Source organism: Oncorhynchus mykiss, chromosome 27 (genome assembly GCF_057628025.1).
Source record: "Oncorhynchus mykiss isolate SJ-2025 chromosome 27, ASM5762802v1, whole genome shotgun sequence".
NCBI classification, from domain to species: Eukaryota; Metazoa; Chordata; class Actinopteri; order Salmoniformes; family Salmonidae; genus Oncorhynchus; species Oncorhynchus mykiss.
This window is the reverse complement of record NC_143048.1, coordinates 38,539,677-38,562,104: the sequence shown is the minus strand read 5'-3', so window position 1 is coordinate 38,562,104 and position 22,428 is coordinate 38,539,677. Positions and strand designations below refer to the sequence as shown.

At 48.6% G+C, this 22,428-nt stretch overlaps 1 protein-coding gene across 1 annotated transcript in view; it reads left to right on the top strand.

Moving 5' to 3' along the window:
- Positions 1–21,375, top strand: part of LOC110512371 (F-BAR and double SH3 domains protein 2) — a 117,818-nt gene extending 96,443 nt beyond the window's left edge. The window contains 13 exon segments of the mRNA XM_090223895.1: positions 729–887; positions 3,817–3,951; positions 7,406–7,489; positions 11,943–11,974; positions 11,976–12,034; positions 12,037–12,081; positions 12,084–12,116; positions 15,396–15,474; positions 15,476–15,515; positions 15,517–15,594; positions 19,989–20,040; positions 20,043–20,289; positions 20,866–21,375. Coding sequence (XP_090080021.1) covers positions 729–887; positions 3,817–3,951; positions 7,406–7,489; positions 11,943–11,974; positions 11,976–12,034; positions 12,037–12,081; positions 12,084–12,116; positions 15,396–15,474; positions 15,476–15,515; positions 15,517–15,594; positions 19,989–20,040; positions 20,043–20,289; positions 20,866–20,950 — 1,128 coding nt within the window. The 3' untranslated portion in view covers positions 20,951–21,375.
- Positions 21,376–22,428: the final 1,053 nt, after the last annotated feature.

Below are 22,428 nucleotides of genomic sequence, written 5' to 3'. Positions count from 1 at the left end.
CTTCCCTCCCCTCTCTCCACCTCCCTCCCACTCCCTAACCCCTCTCTCCAACTCCCTCCCTCACACTCTCCACCCACTCTCTCCACCTCCCTCACTATCCACCTCTCTACACCTCCCTCACCACCTCCCTCCCTCACGCTCTCTACCCCCTCTCTCCACCTCCCTCACGCCCCCTCTATCCACCTCTCTACACCTCCCTCACCCCCTCTCCACCTCCCTCCCTCACACTCTCTACCCCCTCTCTCCACCCACCCCCCATCTCCATCTCTCTACACCTCCCTCACCCACTCTCTCCCTGCCCCCATTATCTCCTGCTGTCTGTTGAATGTTTGAGTCCATTTAGGTTTAATGGTTCTGAGGGGAGGGGCAGAGCTAGGACAACCAATAGTATGTGTGGTGGGCGGGGTCAGAGCAGGAAGTGATAGTGTACATAAATAACTATCCACACTCCACTTCCTGTTACTGATCAGACTAGCTTTTATCTCCATGGAAGTGTACTGTAATGAGTCCATCTCCCTGCACTTCCTGTTTACCTACATACTACTTACCTGGCTACACTTCCTGTTTACCTACATACTACTTACCTTCCACCATAGATGTTGGGCTGACAGGTGACCTGTGAGTGCTGATGGGATAGATTGAGTCCTCCAACAGCCCCTGTCAGTCGTATTGATTACCCAGCAGTGTATGTGTGTGTGTCCATGTATGTAACCTCTCTCTCACTCTAGACAGTAAAGCTGAAGGCAGAGGCTCGTCTGGACCTGCTGAGACAGGTGGGTGTTGCCGTGGATACCTGGCTGAAGAGCGCCATGAACCAGGTGATGGAGGAGCTGGAGAATGAGCGCTGGGCTACGCTAAACTACACTACCCACGATCCCTCACTCTCGGTGAGACACCTGCCCTCCCTCCCTCTCACTACACCACCGTTCCACACTTTGGAGGAAACTACCCACAATCCCTCACTCTACACTACACTCACTGAAATGCCTCTCTCCCACTACATGTCATCACCCCAGACTGTTTCTTTACCACAGGGCAGCCAAGGCATGTGTGTGGGCTTCAGCCCTTTGGCCGTGTGTGTGTGTGTGTGTGTGTGTGTGTCTCTGTGTGTCTCTGTGTGTGTGTCTCTGTCTGTGTGTGTGTGTCAGCAGGATGTTGAGGTAAGCAGTCTCTGCTCATCTTCATCACTTAACATTCTGTTCATATGACACTGCAGCAACCACGAGAGAGGTGGGGTGAAGACTGAGAGGAAGGAGGGAGAGAGAGAGGGGGGGGGGGATGAAGACTGAGAGGAAGGAGGGAGAGAGAGGGGGGGTGAAGACTGAGAGGAAGGAGGGACAGAGAGAGAGGGGGGTGAAGACTGATAGGAAGGAGGGAGAGAGAGGGGGGTGAAGACTGAGAGGAAGGAGAGAGAGGGGGGGTGAAGACTGAGAGGAAGGAGGGAGAGAGAGAGGGGGGGTGAAGACAGAGGAAGGAGGGAGAGAGAGGGGGGGTGAAGACTGAGGAATGAGAGAGAGAGAGAGAGAGAGAGAGGGGGCGGTGAAGACTGAGAGGAAGGAGGGAGAGAGAGAGGGGGGGTGAAGACAGAGGAAGGAGGGAGAGAGAGGGGGGGGTGAAGACTGAGAGGAAGGAGAGAGAGAGAGAGAGGGGGGGGGGTGAAGACAGAGGAAGGAGGGAGAGAGAGAGGGGGGGTGAAGACAGAGGAAGGAGGGAGAGAGAGGGGGGTGAAGACAGAGGAAGGAGGGAGAGAGAGAGAGGGGGTGAAGACTGAGAGGAGGAGAGAGAGAGAGAGGGGGGGTGAAGACTGAGAGGAGGAGAGAGAGAGAGAGGGGGGGTGAAGACTGAGGAAGGAGGGAGAGAGAGAGGGGGGGTGAAGACTGAGGAAGGAGGGAGAGAGAGAGGGGGGGTGAAGACTGAGAGGAAGGAGGGAGAGAGAGAGGGGGTGAGGACTGAGAGGAAGGAGGGAGAGAGAGAGAAGGGGGGTGAAGACTGAGAGGAAGGAGGGAGAGAGAGAGGGGGTGAAGACTGAGAGGAAGGAGGGAGAGAGAGGGGGGGTGAAGACTGAGAGGAAGGAGGGAGAGAGAGAGAGAGGGGTGAAGACTGAGAGGAAGGAGGGAGAGAGAGAGAGAGGGGGGTGAAGACAGAGGAAGGAGGGAGAGAGAGAGAGGGGGTGAAGACTGAGAGGAAGGAGGGAGAGAGAGAGAGGGGGTGAAGACTGAGAGGAAGGAGGGAGAGAGAGAGAGGGGGTGAAGACTGAGAGGAAGGAGGGAGAGAGAGAGGGGGGGTGAAGACAGGAAGGAGAGAGAGAGAGGGGGGTGAAGACTGAGAGGAAGGAGGGAGAGAGAGAGAGGGGGGTGAAGACTGAGAGGAAGGAGGGAGAGAGAGAGAGAGGGGGGTGAAGACTGAGAGGAAGGAGGGAGAGAGAGAGAGGGGGTGAAGACAGAGGAAGGAGGGATAGAGAGAGAGGGGGTGAAGACTGAGAGGAAGGAGGGAGAGAGGGGGGGTGAAGACTGAGAGGAAGGAGGGAGAGAGAGAGAAGGGGTGAAGACTGAGAGGAAGGAGGGAGAGAAAGGGGGGGTGAAGACAGAGGAAGGAGAGAGAGAGGGGGGGTGAAGACTGAGAGGAAGGAGGGAGAGAGAGAGAGAGAGGGGGTGAAGACTGAGGAAGGAGGGAGAGAGAGAGAGGGGGGTGAAGACAGAGGAAGGAGGGCGAGAGAGAGAGGGGGTGAAGACTGAGGAAGGAGAGAGAGAGAGGGGGGGGTGAAGACAGGAAGGAGAGAGAGAGGGGGGGTGAAGACTGAGAGGAAGGAGGGAGAGAGAGAGAGGGGGGGGTGAAGACTGAGGAAGGAGGGAGAGAGAGAGAGGGGGGTGAAGACTGAGAGGAAGGAGGGAGAGAGAGAGAGAGGGGGGTGAAGACTGATAGGAAGGAGGGAGAGAGAGGGGGGTGAAGACTGAGAGGAAGGAGAGAGAGGGGGGGTGAAGACTGAGAGGAAGGAGGGAGAGCGAGTGGGGGGGTAAGACAGAGAGGAGGGAGAGGGGGTGGTGACGACAGAGAGGTAGGAGGGCGGAGGGGAGATGGGGACAGTGATAATGGGAAACGGAAACCAAAGGAAAGGATGAGGGTGAAGAGGAGGAGAAAGTGGATGATAGAAAGGAGGAGAGTGACAGAATGAGTGCTCTGTTCCATTGGCCCAGTGTTCATTTCACACCAGTCTGGTTTATCAGTGTGATGGAGAATGAAGTAGCTTTTCCTCAAGGTGAAAACTACTAGTATACTATAGTACAATCCTCTTGTTAGAATCCCTTCTGGCCATGATGATGACACCTGTTACATATTGATTTGTAAGAGCAGGAATTAGTAAGTACAGATATGTTTGCTTTTTGCTTGACAACATCAAGGTGTTTATACATTATTAAAAGCAGAATGGGTTTCTTTTTTAAGTCCTCATTCCAAGCTAAATGTGTTAGCCTACATAAGAAGAGCAAACTCCTTCCTCTGCTTACAATATTGGGAAAGGGAACACACATCACACACACACACACACACACACACGACTAAGCTTCCTATCGGGAACATAGTGAGTTTTGAAAACACAGACAGACCAAAACCCTGATTGGGTTGCTGTATCCTGTCCCAAGGAGGGTGGGCCCATATGCCACCTGATCTCTCTGAGCCAATGAGGTTCCCTGAGGACAGGTAAAGGAGGGGTCAGGACATAAAGGTTTTACAGAGACACACTTCACATAATCTGACTCAGAAGGAGGAGAGAGAACCACACTGGAGCGTTGGAATTAGCTCATTGTGATGTGTGTGTAGGGCCCAGTTGATCTGGAGCGGTCGGAGGGTGAGGAGTGCGAGGAGAACATGGAGGTGTTTGATGACAGCAGCTCCAGCCCCTCTGGGACTCTCAGGAACTACCCACTCACCTGCAAAGTCCTCTACTCATACAAGGTAATACACCCCCCCTCTCCCCCCTTTTGCTCCCAGAACAGCCTCAATTCGTCGGCCCATGTTGACTCTACAAGGTGTTGAAATCGTTCCACAGGGATGCTGGTCCATGTTGACTCTACAAGGTGTTGAAAGCGTTCCACAGGGATGCTGGTCCATGTTGACTCTACAAGGTGTTGAAAGCGTTCCACAGGGATGCTGGTCCATGTTGACTCTACAAGGTGTTGAAAGCGTTCCACAGGGATGCTGGTCCATGTTGACTCTACAAGGTGTTGAAAGCGTTCCACAGGGATGCTGGCCCATGTTGACTCTACAAGGTGTTGAAAGCGTTCCACAGGGATGCCGGCCCATGTTGACTCTACAAGGTGTTGAAAGCGTTCCACAGGGATGCTGGCCCATGTTGACTCTACAAGGTGTTGAAAGCGTTCCACAGGGATGCCGGCCCATGTTGACTCTACAAGGTTTGAAAGCGTTCCACAGGGATGCTGGTCCATGTTGACTCTACAAGGTGTTGAAAGCGTTCCACAGGGATGCTGGTCCATGTTGACTCTACAAGGTGTTGAAAGCGTTCCACAGGGATGCTGGTCCATGTTGACTGCATTGCTTTCCACAGTCGTGTCAAGTTGGCTGGATGTGCTTTGGATGGTGGACCCTTCTTGATACAGACAGGAAACTGTTGAGTGTGAAAAACCCAGCAGTGTTGCAGTTCTTGACACAGCCGGTGCACCTGGCACCTAATTCCATACCCTGTTCAAAGTTATTTAAATATTTTGTCTTGCCCATTCACTTTCTGAATGGTACACATACACAATCCATGTCTTGATTGTCTCAAGGCTTAAAAATCCTTCTTTAACCTGTCTCCTCCCCTTCATCTACACTGATTGAAGTGGATTTAACAAGTGACATCAATAAGGGATCGTAGCTTTCACCTGGGTTCACCTGGTCAGTCTGTCATAGAAAGAGCAGGTGTTCTTAATGTTTTGAACACTCAGTATATTTGCTTAGTTAGCTATGCTATAATGTACAGTGCCTTGCGAAAGTATTCGGCCCCCTTGAACTTTGCGACCTTTTGTCACATTTCAGGCTTCAAACATAAAGATATAAAACTGTATTTTTTTGTGAAGAATCAACAACAAGTGGGACACAATCATGAAGTGGAACGACATTTATTGGATATTTCAAACTTTTTTAACAAATCAAAAACTGAAAAATTGGGCGTGCAAAATTATTCAGCCCCCTTAAGTTAATACTTTGTAGCGCCACCTTTTGCTGCGATTACAACTGTAAGTCGCTTGGGGTATGTCTCTATCAGTTTTGCACATCGAGAGACTGACATTTTTTCCCATTCCTCCTTGCAAAACAGCTCGAGCTCAGTGAGGTTGGATGGAGAGCATTTGTGAACAGCAGTTTTCAGTTCTTTCCACAGATTCTCGATTGGATTCAGGTCTGGACTTTGACTTGGCCATTCTAACACCTGGATATGTTTATTTTTGAACCATTCCATTGTAGATTTTGCTTTATGTTTTGGATCATTGTCTTGTTGGAAGACAAATCTCCGTCCCAGTCTCAGGTCTTTTGCAGACTCCGTCAGGTTTTCTTCCAGAATGGTCCTGTATTTGGCTCCATCCATCTTCCCATCAATTTTAACCATCTTCCCTGTCCCTGCTGAAGAAAAGCAGGCCCAAACCATGATGCTGCCACCACCATGTTTGACAGTGGGGATGGTGTGTTCAGGTTGATGAGCTGTGTTGCTTTTACGCCAAACATAACGTTTTGCATTGTTGCCAAAAAGTTCAATTTTGGTTTCATCTGACCAGAGCACCTTCTTCCACATGTCTGGTGTGTCTCCCAGGTGGCTTGTGGCAAACTTTAAACAACACTTTTTATGGATATCTTTTAGAAATGGCTTTCTTCTTGCCGCTCCTTCCATAAAGGCCAGATTTGTGCAATATACGACTGATTGTTGTCCTATGGACAGAGTCTCCCACCTCAGCTGTAGATCTCTGCAGTTCATCCAGAGTGATCATGGGCTTCTTGGCTGCATCTCTGATCAGTCTTCTCCTTGTATGAGCTGAAAGTTTAGAGGGACGGCCAGGTCTTGGTAGATTTGCAGTGGTCTGATACTCCTTCCATTTCAATATTATCGCTTGCACAGTGCTCCTTGGGATGTTTAAAGCTTGGGAAATCTTTTTGTATCCAAATCCGGCTTTAAACTTCTTCACAACAGTATCTCGGATCTGCCTGGTGTGTTCCTTGTTCTTCATGATGCTCTCTGCGCTTTTAACGGACCTCTGAGACTATCACAGTGCAGGTGCATTTATACGGAGACTTGATTACACACAGGTGGATTGTATTTATCATCATTAGTCATTTAGGTCAACATTGGATCATTCAGAGATCCTCACTGAACTTCTGGAGAGAGTTTGCTGCACTGAAAGTAAAGGGCCTGAATAATTTTGGCCCAAACCATGATGCTGCCACCACCATGTTTGACAGTGGGGATGGTGTGTTCAGGTTGATGAGCTGTGTTTGATTTGTTAAAAAAGTTTGAAATATCCAATAAATGTCGTTCCACTTCATGATTGTGTCCCACTTGTTGTTGATTCTTCACAAAAAAATACAGTTTTATATCTTTATGTTTGAAGCATGAAATGTGGCAAAAGGTCGCAAAGTTCAAGGGGGCCGAATACTTTCGCAAGGCACTGTATTTCCACAAACATTCTTTATCTAGACAGATGATGTAGTAATATGTACATCAACATGAAGGTGTGTAAAAGAGCAATGCAAACGTTTTTGGCTCCACCAGGGTCAGGGGGCTCCACCCATCAGGGTAAGGTCAGGGTCAGGGGGCTCCACCCATCAGGGTCAGGTCAGGGTCAGGGGGCTCCACCCATCAGGGTCGGGTCAGGGGGCTCCACCCATCAGGGTCGGGTCAGGGGGCTCCACCCATCAGGGTCAGGGGGCTCGACCCATCAGGGTCGGGTCAGGGGGCTCGACCCATCAGGGTCAGGGTCAAGGGGCTCGACCCATCAAGGTCAGGGTCAGGGGGCTCGACCCATCAGGGTCGGGTCAGGGGGCTCGACCCATCAGGGTCGGGTCAGGGGGCTCCACCCATCAGGGTCAGGGGGCTTCACTTGACAGGGTCAGGGGGCTCCACCCATCAGGGTCAGGATGCTCCACCCATCTGAACACTGAACGCATGTAACATTAGAGCCATAAAATAGCAGTTTGTATTGTCCATTGGTTAATTCTCTCCTCCTCCTTTTCTACTCTCCTCTCTCTCTCTCTCTCTCTCTCTCTCTCTCTCTCTCTCTCTCTCTCTCTCTCTCTCTCTTTCTCTCTCTCTCTCTCTTCTCTCTTTCTCTCTCTCTCTCTCTCTCTCTCTCTCTCTCCATTTCTCTCTCTCTCTCTCTCTCTCTCTCTCTCTCTCTCTCTCTCTCTCTCTCCATTTCTCTAGGCATCTCAGCCAGATGAGTTGAGTATAGAGGAGCATGAGATGTTGGAGGTGATAGAAGATGGAGACATGGAGGACTGGGTCAAGGTAACAACAACAATCAAATCAAAGTTTGTCACGTGCGCTGAATACAAGAGGTGTAGTAGACCTTACAGTGAAATGCTGAATACAACAGGTGTAGTAGACCTTACAGTGAAATGCTGAATACAACAGGTGTAGTAGACCTTACAGTGAAATGCTGAATACAACAGGTGTAATAGACCTTACAGTGAAATGCTGAATACAACAGGTGTAGTAGACCTTACAGTGAAATGCTGAATACAACAGGTGTAGTAGACCTTACAGTGAAATGCTTACTTACAGGCTCTAACCAATAGTGCAAAAAAGGTATTATGTGAACAATAGGTAAGTAAAGAACTAAAACAACAGTAAAAAGACAGTGAAAAATAACAGTAGTGAGGCTATATACAGTAGAGAGGCTATATACAGTAGCGAGGCTATATGCAGTAGAGGGGCTATATACAGTAGAGGCTACATACAGTAGCGAGGCTATATACAATAGCGGGGCTATATACAGTAGAGAGGCTATATACAGTAGCGAGGCTATATACAGTAGCGAGGCTATATACAGTAGTGAGGCTATATACAGTAGTGAGGCTATATACAGTAGCGAGGCTATATACAGTAGAGGGGCTATATACAGTAGAGGCTACATACAGTAGCGAGGCTATATACAGTAGTGAGGCTATATACAGTAGCGAGGCTGTATACAGTAGAGGGGCTATATACAGTAGAGGCTACATACAGTAGCGAGGCTATATACAGTAGTGAGGCTATATACAGTAGCGAGGCTATATACAGTAGAGGGGTTATATACAGTAGAGGCTACATACAGTAGCGAGGCTATATACAGTAGCGAGGCTATATACAGTAGCGAGGCTATATACAATAGAGGGGATATATACAGTAGAGGCTACATACAGTAGCGAGGCTATATACAGTAGCGAGGCTATATACAGTAGAGAGGCTATATACAGTAGAGAGGCTATATACAGTAGAGAGACTATATACAGTAGTGAGGCTATATACAGTAGAGAGACTATATACAGTAGTGAGGCTATATACAGTAGCGAGGCTATATACAGTAGATGGGCTATATACCTTAGAGGCTACATACAGTAGCGAGGCTATATACAGTAGTGAGGCTATATACAGTAGCGAGGCTATATACAGTAGAGGGGCTATATACAGTAGAGGCTACATACAGTAGCGAGGCTATATACAGTAGCGAGGCTATATACAGTAGCGAGGCTATATACAGTAGAGAGGCTATATACAGTAGAGAGGCTATATGCAGTAGAGAGACTATATACAGTAGCGAGACTATATACAGTAGCGAGGCTATATACAGTAGAGGCTACATACAGTAGTGAGGCTACATACAATAGCGGGGCTATATACAGTAGAGAGCTATATACAGTAGCGAGGCTATATACAGTAGCGAGGCTATATACAGTAGTGAGGCTATATACAGTAGCGAGGCTATATAAAGTAGTGAGGCTATATACAGTAGTGAGGCTATATACAGTAGAGGGGCTATATACAGTAGAGGCTATATACAGTAGCGAGGCTATATACAGTAGAGAGGCTATATACAGTAGAGAGGCTAAATACAGTAGAGAGGCTATATACAGTAGAGAGACTACATACAGTAGCAAGGCTATATACAGTAGAGGCTACATACAGTAGCGAGGCTATATACAGTAGAGAGGCTATATACAGTAGAGAGGCTATATACAGTAGAGGCTACATACAGTAGCGAGGCTATATACAGTAGTGAGGCTATATACAGTAGAGAGGCTATATACAGTAGATAGGCTAATACAGTAGTGAGGCTATATACAGTAGAGAGACTATATACAGTAGATAGGCTATATACAGTAGATAGGCTATATACAGTAGCGAGGCTATATACAGTAGAGGCTATATACAGTAGTGAGGCTATATACAGTAGTGAGGCTATATACAGTAGTGAGGCTATATACAGTAGAGAGGCTATATACAGTAGCGAGGCTATATACAGTAGAGAGGCTATATACAGTAGAGAGGCTATATACAGTAGAGAGGCTATATACAGTAGAGAGGCTATATACAGTAGTTAGGCTATATACAGTAGAGGCTATATACAGTAGTGAGGCTATATACAGTAGAGAGGCTATATACAGTAGAGGCTATATACAGTAGAGGCTATATACAGTAGTGAGGCTATATACAGTAGAGGCTATATACAGTAGAGGCTATATACAGTAGAGAGGTTATATACAGTAGAGAGGTTATATACAGTAGTGAGGCTATATACAGTAGTGAGTCTATATACAGTAGAGGCTATATACAGTAGAGGCTATATACAGTAGAGAGGTTATATACAGTAGAGAGGCTATATACAGTAGAGAGGTTATATACAGTAGTGAGGCTATATACAGTAGTGAGGCTATATACAGTAGCGAGGCTATTTATAGTAGAGGCTATATACAGTAGCGAGGCTATATACAGTAGAGGCTATATACAGTAGCGAGGCTATATACAGTAGAGAGGCTATATACAGTAGCGAGGCTATATACAGTAGCGAGGCTATATACAGTAGCGAGGCTATATACAGTAGAGAGGCTATATACAGTAGTGAGGCTATATACAGTAGAGAGGGTATATACAGTAGTGAGGCTATATACAGTAGAGGCTATATACAGTAGCGAGGCTATATACAGTAGAGAGGCGTTATACAGTAGCGAGGCTAAATACAGTAGAGGCTATATACAGTATCGAGGCTATATACAGTAGAGGCTATATACAGTAGTGAGGCTATATACAGTAGAGGCTATATACAGTGGAGAGACTATATACAGTAGAGGGGCTATATACAGTAGAGAGGCTATATACAGTAGAGGTGCTATATACAGTAGAGGGGCTATATACAGTAGAGGGGCTATATACAGTAGAGGCTATATACAGTGGAGAGACTATATACAGTAGAGGGGCTATATACATTAGAGAGGCTATATACAGTAGAGATACTATATACAGTAGAGGGGCTATATACAGTAGAGAGGCTATATACAGTAGAGGGGCTATATACAGTAGAGGGGCTATATTCAGTAGAGAGGCTATATACAGTAGAGAGGCTATATACAGTAGAGGGGCTATATACAGTAGAGGGGCTATATACAGTAGAGGGGCTATATACTGTAGAGGGCTATATACAGTAGAGAGGCTATATACAGTAGAGAGGCTATATACAGTAGAGAGACTATACAGTAGAGGGGCTATATACAGTAGAGAGGCTATATACAGTAGAGGGGCTATATACAGTAGAGAGACTATATACAGTAGAGGCTATATACAGTAGAGAGGCTATATACAGTAGAGAGGCTATTACAGTAGAGAGACTATATACAGTAGAGGCTATATACAGTAGAGAGGCTATATACAGTAGAGAGACTATATACAGTAGAGAGGCTATATACAGTAGAGAGACTATATACAGTAGAGGCTATATACAGTAGAGAGACTATATACAGTAGAGGCTATATACAGTAGAGAGGCTATATACAGTAGCTAGGCTATATACAGTAGCGAGGCTATATACAGTAGAGAGACTATATACAGTAGAGGGCTATATACAGTAGAGGGGCTATATACAGTAGCGAGGCTATATACAGACACTGGTTAGTCGGGCTGAGTCGGGCTGATTGAGGTAGTGTGTACATGTAGATATGGTTAAAGTGACTATGCATATATGTATGATAAACAGAGAGTAGCAGAAGCGTAAAAGAGGGGTTGGTGGGTGGCGGGACACAATGCAGATAGCCTGGTTAGCCAATGTGCGGGGGCACTGGTTGGTCGGCCAATTGAGGTAGTATGTACATGAATGTGGAGTTAAAGTGACTATGCATATATGATAAACAGAGAGTAGCAGAAAGCGTAAAAGAGGGGTTGGTGGGTGGTGGGACACAAAGCAGATAGCCTGGTTAGCCAATGTGCAGGAGCACTGGTTGGTCGGCCAATTGAGGTAGTATGTACATGAATGTGGAGTTAAAGTGATGCAGCTGTGACAACCTTTTGAGGATCTAAGGACCCATGCCAAATATTTTTAGTTTCCTGAGGGGGAATAGGCTTTGTCGTGCCCTCTTCACAACTGTCGTGGTGTGTTCGGACCATTCTAATTTGTTGGTGATGTGGACACCAAGGAAGCTGAACACCTCAACCTGCTCCTCTACAGCCCCGTTGATGAGAATGGGGGCGTGCTCGGCCCTCCTTTCCTGTAGTCCACGATCATCTCCTTAGTCTTGGTTCGTTGAGGGAGAGGTTGTTATTCTGGCACCACCCGGCCAGGTCTCTGACCTCCTCCCTATAGGCAGACACTAAACACACAGCACTGCCTAATATAGTCCTCTTTCATTGGTTGGCCCAGGGCTGTCCTTTAACACAGAGCTCTGTAATTGGTTCATGGTCAAACATCCTGTTGTGTGATTGGCTGTTTCAGGCGAGAAGTAAGACAGGGCTGATTGGCTGCGTCCAAGAAGTATCTTCAGTTCCCCACCTCTAGCAGCCTACTGAGCATGCTCCAGTCTCTCGCTACCTGGGCGCGCGTTCACACCTCTCCTCCAACTCCACCGAGCCAGAGATCACACTGGCAGCATCAACGGAGACGCCAGCTGTAAGAACACACCACTACACACACATGCAAACACCACTACACACACATGCACACACATGCACAAAAACTAGGCAAATACAAACCCTCTCAAAGAATATAGACACATTTCCAACTTGTTTGTCAGATCAAGAACTTCATAGAAAAATCTGAAACCAATGTGTGTTCATTAACTTCAGTAGGTTCAAGCCTCATGGATTGTTCCAGAATTTAATTATAATCCTCCTCTCCCCTCTCCTCTCTCCCCCCTCTCACTCTCCCCCTCTCTCCTCCTCTCCCCCTCCCTCTCCTCTCTCCCCCTCTCCCCTCTCCTCTCTCCCCCTCTCACTCTCCCCCTCTTTCCTCCTCTCCCCTCTCCTCTCTCCCCCCTCTCCCTCTCCTCTCTCCCCCCTCTCACTCTCCCCTCTCTCTCCTCCTCTCTCCCCTCTCCTCTCTCCCCCTCTCTCCTCCTCTCCCCTATCCTCTCTCCCCCTCTCACTCTCCCCCTCTCTCCTCCTCTCCCCTCTCCTCTCTCCCCCTCTCACTCTCCCCCCTCTCTCCTCCTCTCTCCCCTATCCTCTCTCCCCCTCTCACTCTCCCCCTCTCTCCTCCTCTCCCTCTCCCTCCCTCCTCCCTCCCTCTCTCCCCCTCTCACTCTCCCCCTCTCTCCTCCTCTCCCCTCTCCTCTCCCTCCTCCTCTCCTCCCCTCTCCTCTCTCCCCCTCTTCCCTCTTCCCTCTCCCCCCTCTTTCTCCTCTCCCTCTCCTCTCTCCCCCTCTCCCTCTCCTCTCTCCCCCTCTCACTCTCCCCCTCTCCTCCTCTCCCTCTCCTCTCTCCCTCTCACTCTCCCCCCTCTCTCCTCCTCTCCCTATCCTCTCTCCCCCTCTCACTCCCTCTCTCCCCTCCTCCTCTCCCCGATCCTCTCTCCCTCCTCCTCTCTCCCCCTATCACTCTCCCCCCTCTCTCCTCCTCTCCCCTCTCCTCTCTCCCCCTCCTCTCTCCTCCCTCCCTCTCCTCTCCCCTCTTCCCTCTCCTCTCTCCCCTCCTCTCTCCTCCCCTCCCCTCCCCCTCCTCTCTCCCCCCTCTCACTCTCCCCCTCTCTCTCTCCCCTCTCTCCTCCTCTCCCCTCTCCTCTCTCGCCCCCCTCTCCCTCTCCTCTCTCCCCCCTCTCACTCTCCCCATCTCTCCCTCCTCTCCCCTCTCCTCTCCCTCTCACTCTCCCCCTCTCTCCTCCTCTCCCTATCCTCTCTCCCCCTCTCACCCTCCCCCTCTCTCCTCCTCTCCCCTCTCCTCTCTCCCCCTCTCACTCTTCCCCTCTCTCCTCCTCTCCCCTATCCTCTCTCCCCCTCTCACTCTCCCCCTCTCTCCTCCTCTCCCCTCTCCTCTCTCCCTCCTCCTCTCTCCTCCCTCCCCTCTCTCCCCCTCTCTCCTCCTCTCCACTCTCCTCTCCCTCCTCCTCTCTCCTCCCTCCCCTCTCCTCTCTCCCCCCTCTTCCCTCTTCCCTCTCCCCCTCTCTCCTCCTTTCCCCTCTCCTCTCTCCCCCCTCTCCCCTCTCCTCTCTCCCCCTCTCACTCTCCCCCCTCTCTCCCTCCTCTCCCCTATCCTCTCTCCCCTCTCACTCCCCTCTCTCCCTCCTCCTCTCCCCGATCCTCTCTCTCTCCTCCCTCCCTCTCTCCCTATCACTCTCCCCCTCTCTCCTCCTCTCCCTCTCCTCTCCCCCTCCTCTGTCCCCTCTCCTCTCCCCCTCTTCCCTCTCCTCTCTCCCCCCTCCTCTCTCCTCCTCCCCTCTCCTCTCTCCCCCCTCTCTCCCCCCCTCCTCTCCTCCCTCCCTCTCCTCTCTCCCCTCTCCCCTCCTCTCTCCTCCCTCCCCTCTCCCCCTCTTCCCTCTCCTCCCTCCTCCCCTCCCCCCTCTTCCCTCTTCCCTCTCTCCCTCTCCTCCCTCCCCTCTCCCCCTTCCCCTCTCCTCTCCCCCTCTTCCCTCTCCTCTCTCCCCCTCCTCTCTCCCCCTCCTCTCTCCGCCCTCCCTCTCCTCTCTCCCCCTCCTCTCTCCCCCTCCTCTCTCCTCCCTCCCCTCTCCTCTCCCCCTCTCCCTCTCCTCTCTCCCCCCTCCTCTCTCCTCCCTCCCCTCTCCCCTCCTCTCTCCCCCTCTCTCTCTCCCCCTCTCTCCTCCTCTCCCTCTCCTCTCTCACCCCTCTCCCTCTCCTCTCTCCCCCCTCTCACTCTCCCCATCTCTCCTCCTCTCCCCTCTCCTCTCCCCCTCTCACTCTCCCCCTCTCTCCTCCTCTCCCCTATCCTCTCTCCCCCCTCTCACCCTCCCCCCTCTCTCCCTCCTCTCCCCTCCTCTCTCCCCCCTCTCACTCTTCCCTCTCTCCTCCTCTCCCTATCCTCTCTCCCCTCTCACTCTCCCCCTCTCTCCTCCTCTCCCCTCTCCTCTCTCCCTCCTCCTCTCTCCTCCCTCCCCTCTCTCCCCCTCTCTCCTCCTCTCCCACTCTCCTCTCCCTCCTCCCTCTCCCTCCCTCCCTCTCCCTCTCTCCCCCTCTCCCTCTCCCCCTCCCCCTCTCTCCTCCTTTCCCCTCTCCTCTCTCCCCCTCTCCCTCTCCTCTCTCCCCCTCTCACTCTCCCCCTCTCTCCTCCTCTCCCCTCTCCTCTCTCCCCCCTCTCACTCTCCCCCCTCTCTCCTCCTCTCCCCTCTCCTCTCTCCCCCTCTCACTCTCCCCCCTCTCTCCTCCTCTCCCCTATCCTCTCTCCCCCTCTCACTCCCCTCTCTCCCTCCTCCTCTCCCCGATCCTCTCTCTCTCCTCCCTCCCCTCTCTCCCCCTATCACTCTCCCCCTCTCTCCTCCTCTCCCCTCTCCTCTCTCCCCTCCTCTGTCCCCTCTCCTCTCCCCCCTCTTCCCTCTCCTCTCTCCCCCTCCTTCGCTCCTCCCTCCCCTCTCCTCTCTCCCCCTCTCTCCCCCTCCTCTCCTCCTCCCCCTCCTCTCCTCCCTCCCTCTCCCTCTTCTCCCCCCTCTCCCCTCCTCTCTCCTCCTCCCCTCTTCCCTCTCCTCCCTCCTCCCTCCCCCCTCTTCCCTCTTCCCTCTCCCTCTCCTCCCTCCCTCTCCCCTTTCCCTCTCCTCTCCCCCTCTTCCCTCTCCTCTCTCCCCCCTCCTCTCTCCCCCTCCTCTCTCCGCCCTCCCCTCTCCTCTCTCCCCCCTCCTCTCTCCCCCTCCTCCCTCCTTCCTCCCCCTCCCTCCCTCTCCTCCCTCCCCTCTCCCCCTCTTCCCTCTCCTCTCTCCCCCCTCCTCTCTCCTCCTCTCCCCAGTGAGTTGTGAGGGCGCTGTATGACTACGATGGTCAGGCGGATGAGGAGCTGTCCTTCCCAGAGGGGGCTGTCATCCGTCTACTGAGACACCCAAACAGACGATGGCTTCTGGGAGGGAGAGTTCAAACGGACGAGTGGGAGTCTTCCCTTCTGTACTGGTGGAGGACCTGACTGAGAGCAGAGAGAACAGTGTAGACAAACTGGTACACACACACACACAGACACACTGGGGAGCAGACAAACTGGTACACACACACACACTGGGGAGCAGACACACTGGTACACACACACACACACACACACACACACTGGGGAGCAGACACACTGGTACACACACACACACACACACACTGGGGAGCAGACACACTGGTACACACACACACACACACACTGGGGAGCAGACACACTGGTACACACACACACACACACACACACTGGGGAGCAGACACACTGGTACACACTTACACACACACACACACTGGTACACACTTACACACACACACTTGAGAGCACACAAGCACACACACACAAATGCATGCATGTACGCTAGTGCTGAGCGATTAATCAACATTGCGGGTATTTTACGTTTTTTAAACAACTAATTGACTGAAGTAGGTTCAATTATTTGAATTCCATTTCCTTTTTTTTTTTTCCCTTCAGCACATTGCACAGTTTCTCTAGCGATAGAATCAGATCCAGCCGGAACTGTGCGATGTTGTTTCCAACAGTATGAAAAATATATGCACTCACTACTGTAAGTCTCTCTGGATAAGAGAGTCTGTTAAATAACTCACTACTGTAAGTCTATCTGGATCAGAGTCTGCTAAATGACTCACTACTGTAAGTCTCTCTGGATCCAAGTATGTTAAATGACTCACTACTGTAAGTCTCTCTGGATAAGAAGTATGTTAAATGACTCACTACTGTAAGTCTCTCTGGATAAGAGAGTCTGCTAAATGACTCACTACTGTACATCTCTCTGGATAGAGAGTCTGTAAATGATTCACTACTGTACATCTCTCTGGATAAGAGAGTCTGCTAAATGACTCACTACTGTAAGTCTCTGGATAAGAAGTCTGTTAAATTACTCACTACTGTAAGTCTCTGGATAAGAATCTGTAAATGACTCACTACTGTAAGTCTCTGGATAAGAGAGTCTGCTAAATGACTCACTACTGTAAGTCTCTGGATAAGAGAGTCTGCTAAATGACTCACTACTGTAAGTCTCTGGATAAGAGAGTCTGTTAAATGACTCACTACTGTAAGTCTCTGGATAAGAGAGTCTGCTAAATGACTCACTACTGTAAGTCTCTGGATAAGAAGTATGCTAAATGACTCACTACTGTAAGTCTCTGGATAAGAGAGTCTGCTAAATGACTCACTACTGTAAGTCTCTCTGGATGAGTCTCTGTCAAATGACTCACTACTGTAAGTCTCTCTGGATCAAGTATGCTAAATGACTCACTACTGTACATCTCTCTGGATAAGAGAGTCTGCTAAATGACTCACTACTGTAAGTCTCTCAATACAGGTCTGCTAAATGACTCACTACTGTAAGTCTCTCTGGATCCAGTCTCTGCTAAATGACTCACTACTGTAAGTCTCTCTGGATAAGTATGCTAAATGACTCACTACTGTAAGTCTCTCTGGATAAGAGAGTCTGTTAAATGACTCACTACTGTAAGGCTTCTGGATAAGAGAGTCTGCTAAATGACTCACTACTGTAAGTCTCTGGATAAGAGAGTGCTAAATGACTCACTACTGTAAGTCTCTCAATACGAGTCTGTTAAATGACTCACTACTGTAAGTCTCTGGATGAGTCTGTAAATGACTCACTACTGTAAGTCTCTTTGGATAAGAGAGTCTGTTAAATGACTCACTACTGTAAGTCTCTGGATAAGAGTGTCTGCTAAATGACTCACTACTGTAAGTCTCTGGATAAGAGAGTCTGCTAAATGACTCACTACTGTAAGTCTCTGGATAAGAGAGTCTGCTAAATGACTCACTACTGTAAGTCTCTCTGGATAAGAGAGTCTGTTAAATGACTCCCTACTGTAAGTCTCTCTGGATAAGAGTGTCTGCTAAATGACTCACTACTGTAAATATCTCTGGATAAGAGAGTCTGCTAAATGACTCACTACTGTAAGTCTCTCTGGATAAGAGTGTCTGTTAAATGACTCACTACTGTAAGTCTCTCTGGATAGAGAGTCTGCTAAATGACTCACTACTGTAAGTCTCTCTGGATACGAGAGTCTGTTAAATGACTCACTACTGTAAGTCTCTCTGGATGAGGTCTGCTAAATGACTCCACTCTGTCATCTTTCTTCTGGATAAGAGTGTCTGTTAAATGACTCACTACTGTAAGTCTCTCTGGATAAGAGTGTCTGTTAAATGACTCACTACTGTAAGTCTCTGGATAAGAGAGTCTCTAAATTACTCACTACTGTAAGTCTCTGGATGAGAGTCTGTCTAAATGACTCCCTACTGTAAGTCTCTGGATAAGAGAGTCTGTTAAATGACTCACTACTGTAAGTCTCTCTGGATAAGAATCTGTAAATGACTCACTACTGTACATCTCTCTGGATAAGGAGTCTGCTAAATGACTCACTACTGTAAGTCTCTCTGGATAAGAGAGTCTGCTAAATTACTCACTACTGTAATTCTCTCTGGATAAGAGTGTCTGCTAAATGACTCACTACTGTAAGTCTCTCTGGATACGAGAGTCTGCTAAATGACTCACTATCTTATCTCTGGATAGAGTCTGTTATTGACTCACTACTGTAATTCTCTCTGGATAAGGGTGTCTGCTAAATGACTCACTACTGTAAGTCTCTGGATAAGAGAGTCTAAATTACTCACTACTGTAAGTCTCTCTGGATAAGAGTGTCTGCTTATTGACTCACTACTGTAATTCTCTCTGGATAAGGGTGTCTGCTAAATGACTCACTACTGTAAGTCTCTGGATAAGAGAGTCTGCTAAATTACTCACTACTGTAAGTCTCTCTGGATAAGAGTGCTCTCTTATTGACTCACTACTGTAATTCTCTCGGGATAAGGGTGTCTGCTAAATGACTCACTACTGTAAGTCTCTGAATGAAGAGGTCTGCTAAATGACTCACTACTGTAAGTCTCTGGATAAGAGAGTCTGCTAAATGACTCACTACTGTAAGTCTCTCTGGATAGAGTGCTTCTGTTTATTGACTCACTACTGTAATTCTCTCTGGATAAGAGAGTCTGCTAAATGACTCACTACTGTAAGTCTCTCTGGATAAGAAGTATGTTAAATGACTTACTACTGTAGGTCTCTCTGGATAAGTATGTTAAATGACTCCACTACTGTAAGTCTCTCTGGATACCAAGTATGCTAAATGACTCACTACTGTACGTCTCTCTGGATAAGATCTGTAAATGACTCCCTACTGTAAGTCTCTGGATACAAGTATGTTAAATGACTCACTACTGTAAGTCTCTCTGGATACGAGAGTCTGCTAAATGACTCACTACTGTAAGTCTCTCTGGATAAGAGTGTCTGTTAAATGACTCACTACTGTAAGTCTCTCTGGATAAGAGAGTCTGCTAAATGACTCACTACTGTAAGTCTCTCTGGATAAGACCGTCTGCTCAAATGACCCACTACTGTAAGTCTCTCTGGATAAGAGTGTCTGTTATATGACTCACTACTGTAAGTCTCTCTGGATAAGAGAGTCTGCTAAATTACTCACTACTGTAATTCTCTCTGGATAAGTCTGTCTAAATGACTCACTACTGTAAGTCTCTGGATAAGGAGTCTCTAAATTACTCACTACTGTAAGTCTCTCTGGATCAGAGTCTGCTAAATTACTCACTACTGTAAGTCTCTCTGGATACGAGAGTCTGCTAAATGACTCACTACTGTAAGTCTCTCTGGATAAGACCGTCTGTTAAATGACTCACTACTATCTTATCTCTGGATAAGAGTGTCTGCTTATTGACTCACTACTGTAATTCTCTCTGGATAAGAGAGTCTGTGAATGACTCACTACTGTAATTCTCTCTGGATCAGGAGTCTGTTAAATGACTCACTCTTGTACGTCTCTCTGGATAAGAAGTCTGTAAATGACTCACTACTGTACGTCTCTCTGGATAAGATACTGCTAAATGACTCACTACTGTAAGTCTCTGGATAAGAGTGTCTGCTTATTGACTCACTACTGTAATTCTCTCTGGATAGAGAGTCTGTTAAATGACTCACTACTGTACGTCTCTCTGGATAAGAGAGTCTGTAAATGACTCACTACTGTAAGACTCTCTGGATAAGAGAGTCTGCTAAATGACTCACTACTGTACGTCTCTCTGATAAGAATTATGCTAAATTACTCACTACTGTAAGTCTCTCTGGATAAGAGAGTCTGTTAAATGACTCACTACTGTACGTCTCTGGATAAGAGTGTCTGCTTATTGACTCACATGTAAATGTAAAAAATGATTGGAAGGACCAGTTATATTGATAGTGTTTTCAATGATTAGGAATAAGTCACAATATGCAGAATCTGTGAAAGATGATTGACATTGTCCTCCAACCCCTAATTTTGACTTTGTTTCCCTCTTTCTCCTCCAGATCTCTCCATCTTCGAGGCTGCCCTCCTCGTTGCCGCCCCTCCCTCTGTATGATCACCCCCCTGCAGCCCCTACTCCACCCCAGACACCCCCACCCTCCGCCCCCTCCCTCGATCTCCCTCTGTCAATGGGGAACACAAGCCACCTCCCACAATGTACAAGGGACCCACTCACAGTAAGAGATTGACCAGAGCTGGGTTTATAGTTTTTACACATGTACAGGACCCACTCGCAGTAAGAGTGACCAAAGCTGGGTTTATAGTTTTTAAACATGTAAGAGGAGTAACAGTTACATACACTGGGTAAGACTGTAAAAATAGATAAGTATAATTCTATTCTATGTCTCTCTCTCTCTCTCTCTCTTTGTCTGTCTGTCTGTCTCTCTCTCTTTTTCTTTGTCTGTCTGTCTCTCTCTCTTTTCTTTGTCTGTCTGTCTCTCTCTCTCTCTTTCTCTCTCTTTCTCTCTCTCTTTCTCTTTCTGTCTGTCTCTGTCTCTCTCTCTTTCTCTCTCTGTCTGTCTGTCTCTCTCTCTTTCTCTGTCTCTCTTTTTCTCTCTCTCTCTCTGTCTCTCTCTTTCTCTGTCTGTCTCTGTCTCTCTGTCTCTTCTTCTCTGTCTGTCTCTCTCTTTCTCTCTCTCTTTCTCTGTCTCTCTGTCTCTGTCTCTCTCAGATCATAGTCCATGCTCCCAAGTTCCCCCAGCCCTCCCGGTTCACCCCCGACGGAGGGCATCAGCACACTCCGACCTGCTGAGCCAAGACCGCAGCCTAGATCAAGCACAGTATTGAGAGAAGCAGAGTGAATCCAAAATCATTGAGGCAACAGTGCTGCATGTGTGTTAAATGTTAAATGACCCCCCCCCTTCTCTCTCCCCTCATCAGTCCCAGTGTCAGCACCTCCGCCCCCAAGCAGAAACCTCGCAAACAGACAGAGAAGACTGAGGAGGTGGAGATCACACTGGTGTGACAGACAGACGGAGAAGACTGAGGAGGTGGAGATCACACTGGTGTGACAGACAGACAGAGAAGCTGGAGGTGGAGATCACACTGGTGTGACAGACAGATGACAGCTGAGGAAGTGGAGATCACACTGGTGTGACAGACAGATGGAGAAGCAGGAGGAGGTGGAGATCATACTGGTGTGACAGACAGACAGACAGAGCTTGAGGAGGTGGAGATCACACTGGTGTGACAGACAGACAGAGAAGACTGAGGAGGTGGAGATCACACTGGTGTGACAGACAGACAGAGAAGACTGAGGAAGTGGAGATCACACTGGTGTGACAGATAAGACAGAGAAGACTGAGGAGGTGGAGATCATACTGGTGTGACAGACAGACAAGACAGAGAAGACTGAGGAGGTGGAGATCACACTGGTGTGACAGACAGACAGAGAAGCTTGAGGAAGTGGAGATCACACTGGTGTGACAGGATAGACAGAGAAGACTGAGGAGGTGGAGATCACACTGGTGTGACAGACAGAATGGAGAAGACTGAGGAAGTGGAGATCACACTGGTGTGACAGATAGACAGAGAAGACTGAGGAGGTGGAGATCATATGGTGTGACAGACAGACAGACAGAGAAGCTTGAGGAGGTGGAGATCACACTGGTGTGACAGACAGACAGAGAAGACTGAGGAGGTGGAGATCACACTGGTGTGACAGACAGATGGAGAAGACTGAGGAAGTGGAGATCACACTGGTGTGACAGACAGACAGAGAAGACTGAGGAGGTGGAGATCACACTGGTGTGACAGACAGACAGAGAAGACTGAGGAGGTGGAGATCACACTGGTGTGACAGACAGACAGAGAAGACTGAGGAGGTGGAGATCACACTGGTGTGACAGACAGACAGAAAAGACTGAGGAGGTGGAGATCACACTGGTGTGACAGACAGACAGAGGGACAGCAGAGCACAGACCTGGATGACTGAACTTTGAACTGGGCTTCACCTCTAAGCTTTTGAACCCTGGAACCCCCCCCTTCACTCCCCCCTACCTCCCTCCACTGGGAAGAAACAAGTGAAGGAAGATGGTTCTGTCTCCAAGCAACAAGCCCCTCACCCCTCCTCTCCCTCTGTGTCAGACTGTCTGTCTGTTGCCTTAACTTTGCTCTCATCATTTTGAATGAAAGGAATTCAACGGGAGGAGGAGGAAGAGGAGAAATGCTGAGGTGGAGAGTTGAAATGAGTTTTATCTGCTATGTGAGCAGAGTTTCCCCTGTCCTTGCCATATATAGTCATATCATACGTATTTAATGTGTATTAGTACAGTACATTACTGTTGCTGATGAATATATGAATTATGCACAACATTTCATATTAGCCTAACCCGCTGAATGTGGATTATATTTATATGTAGTAGAAGTTTATCCATATGTCAACCTGGAAGAGCATACAAGTAGTCCATTAAGAAGAAGGTGGAGATGGAGAGAGAGGGGGGA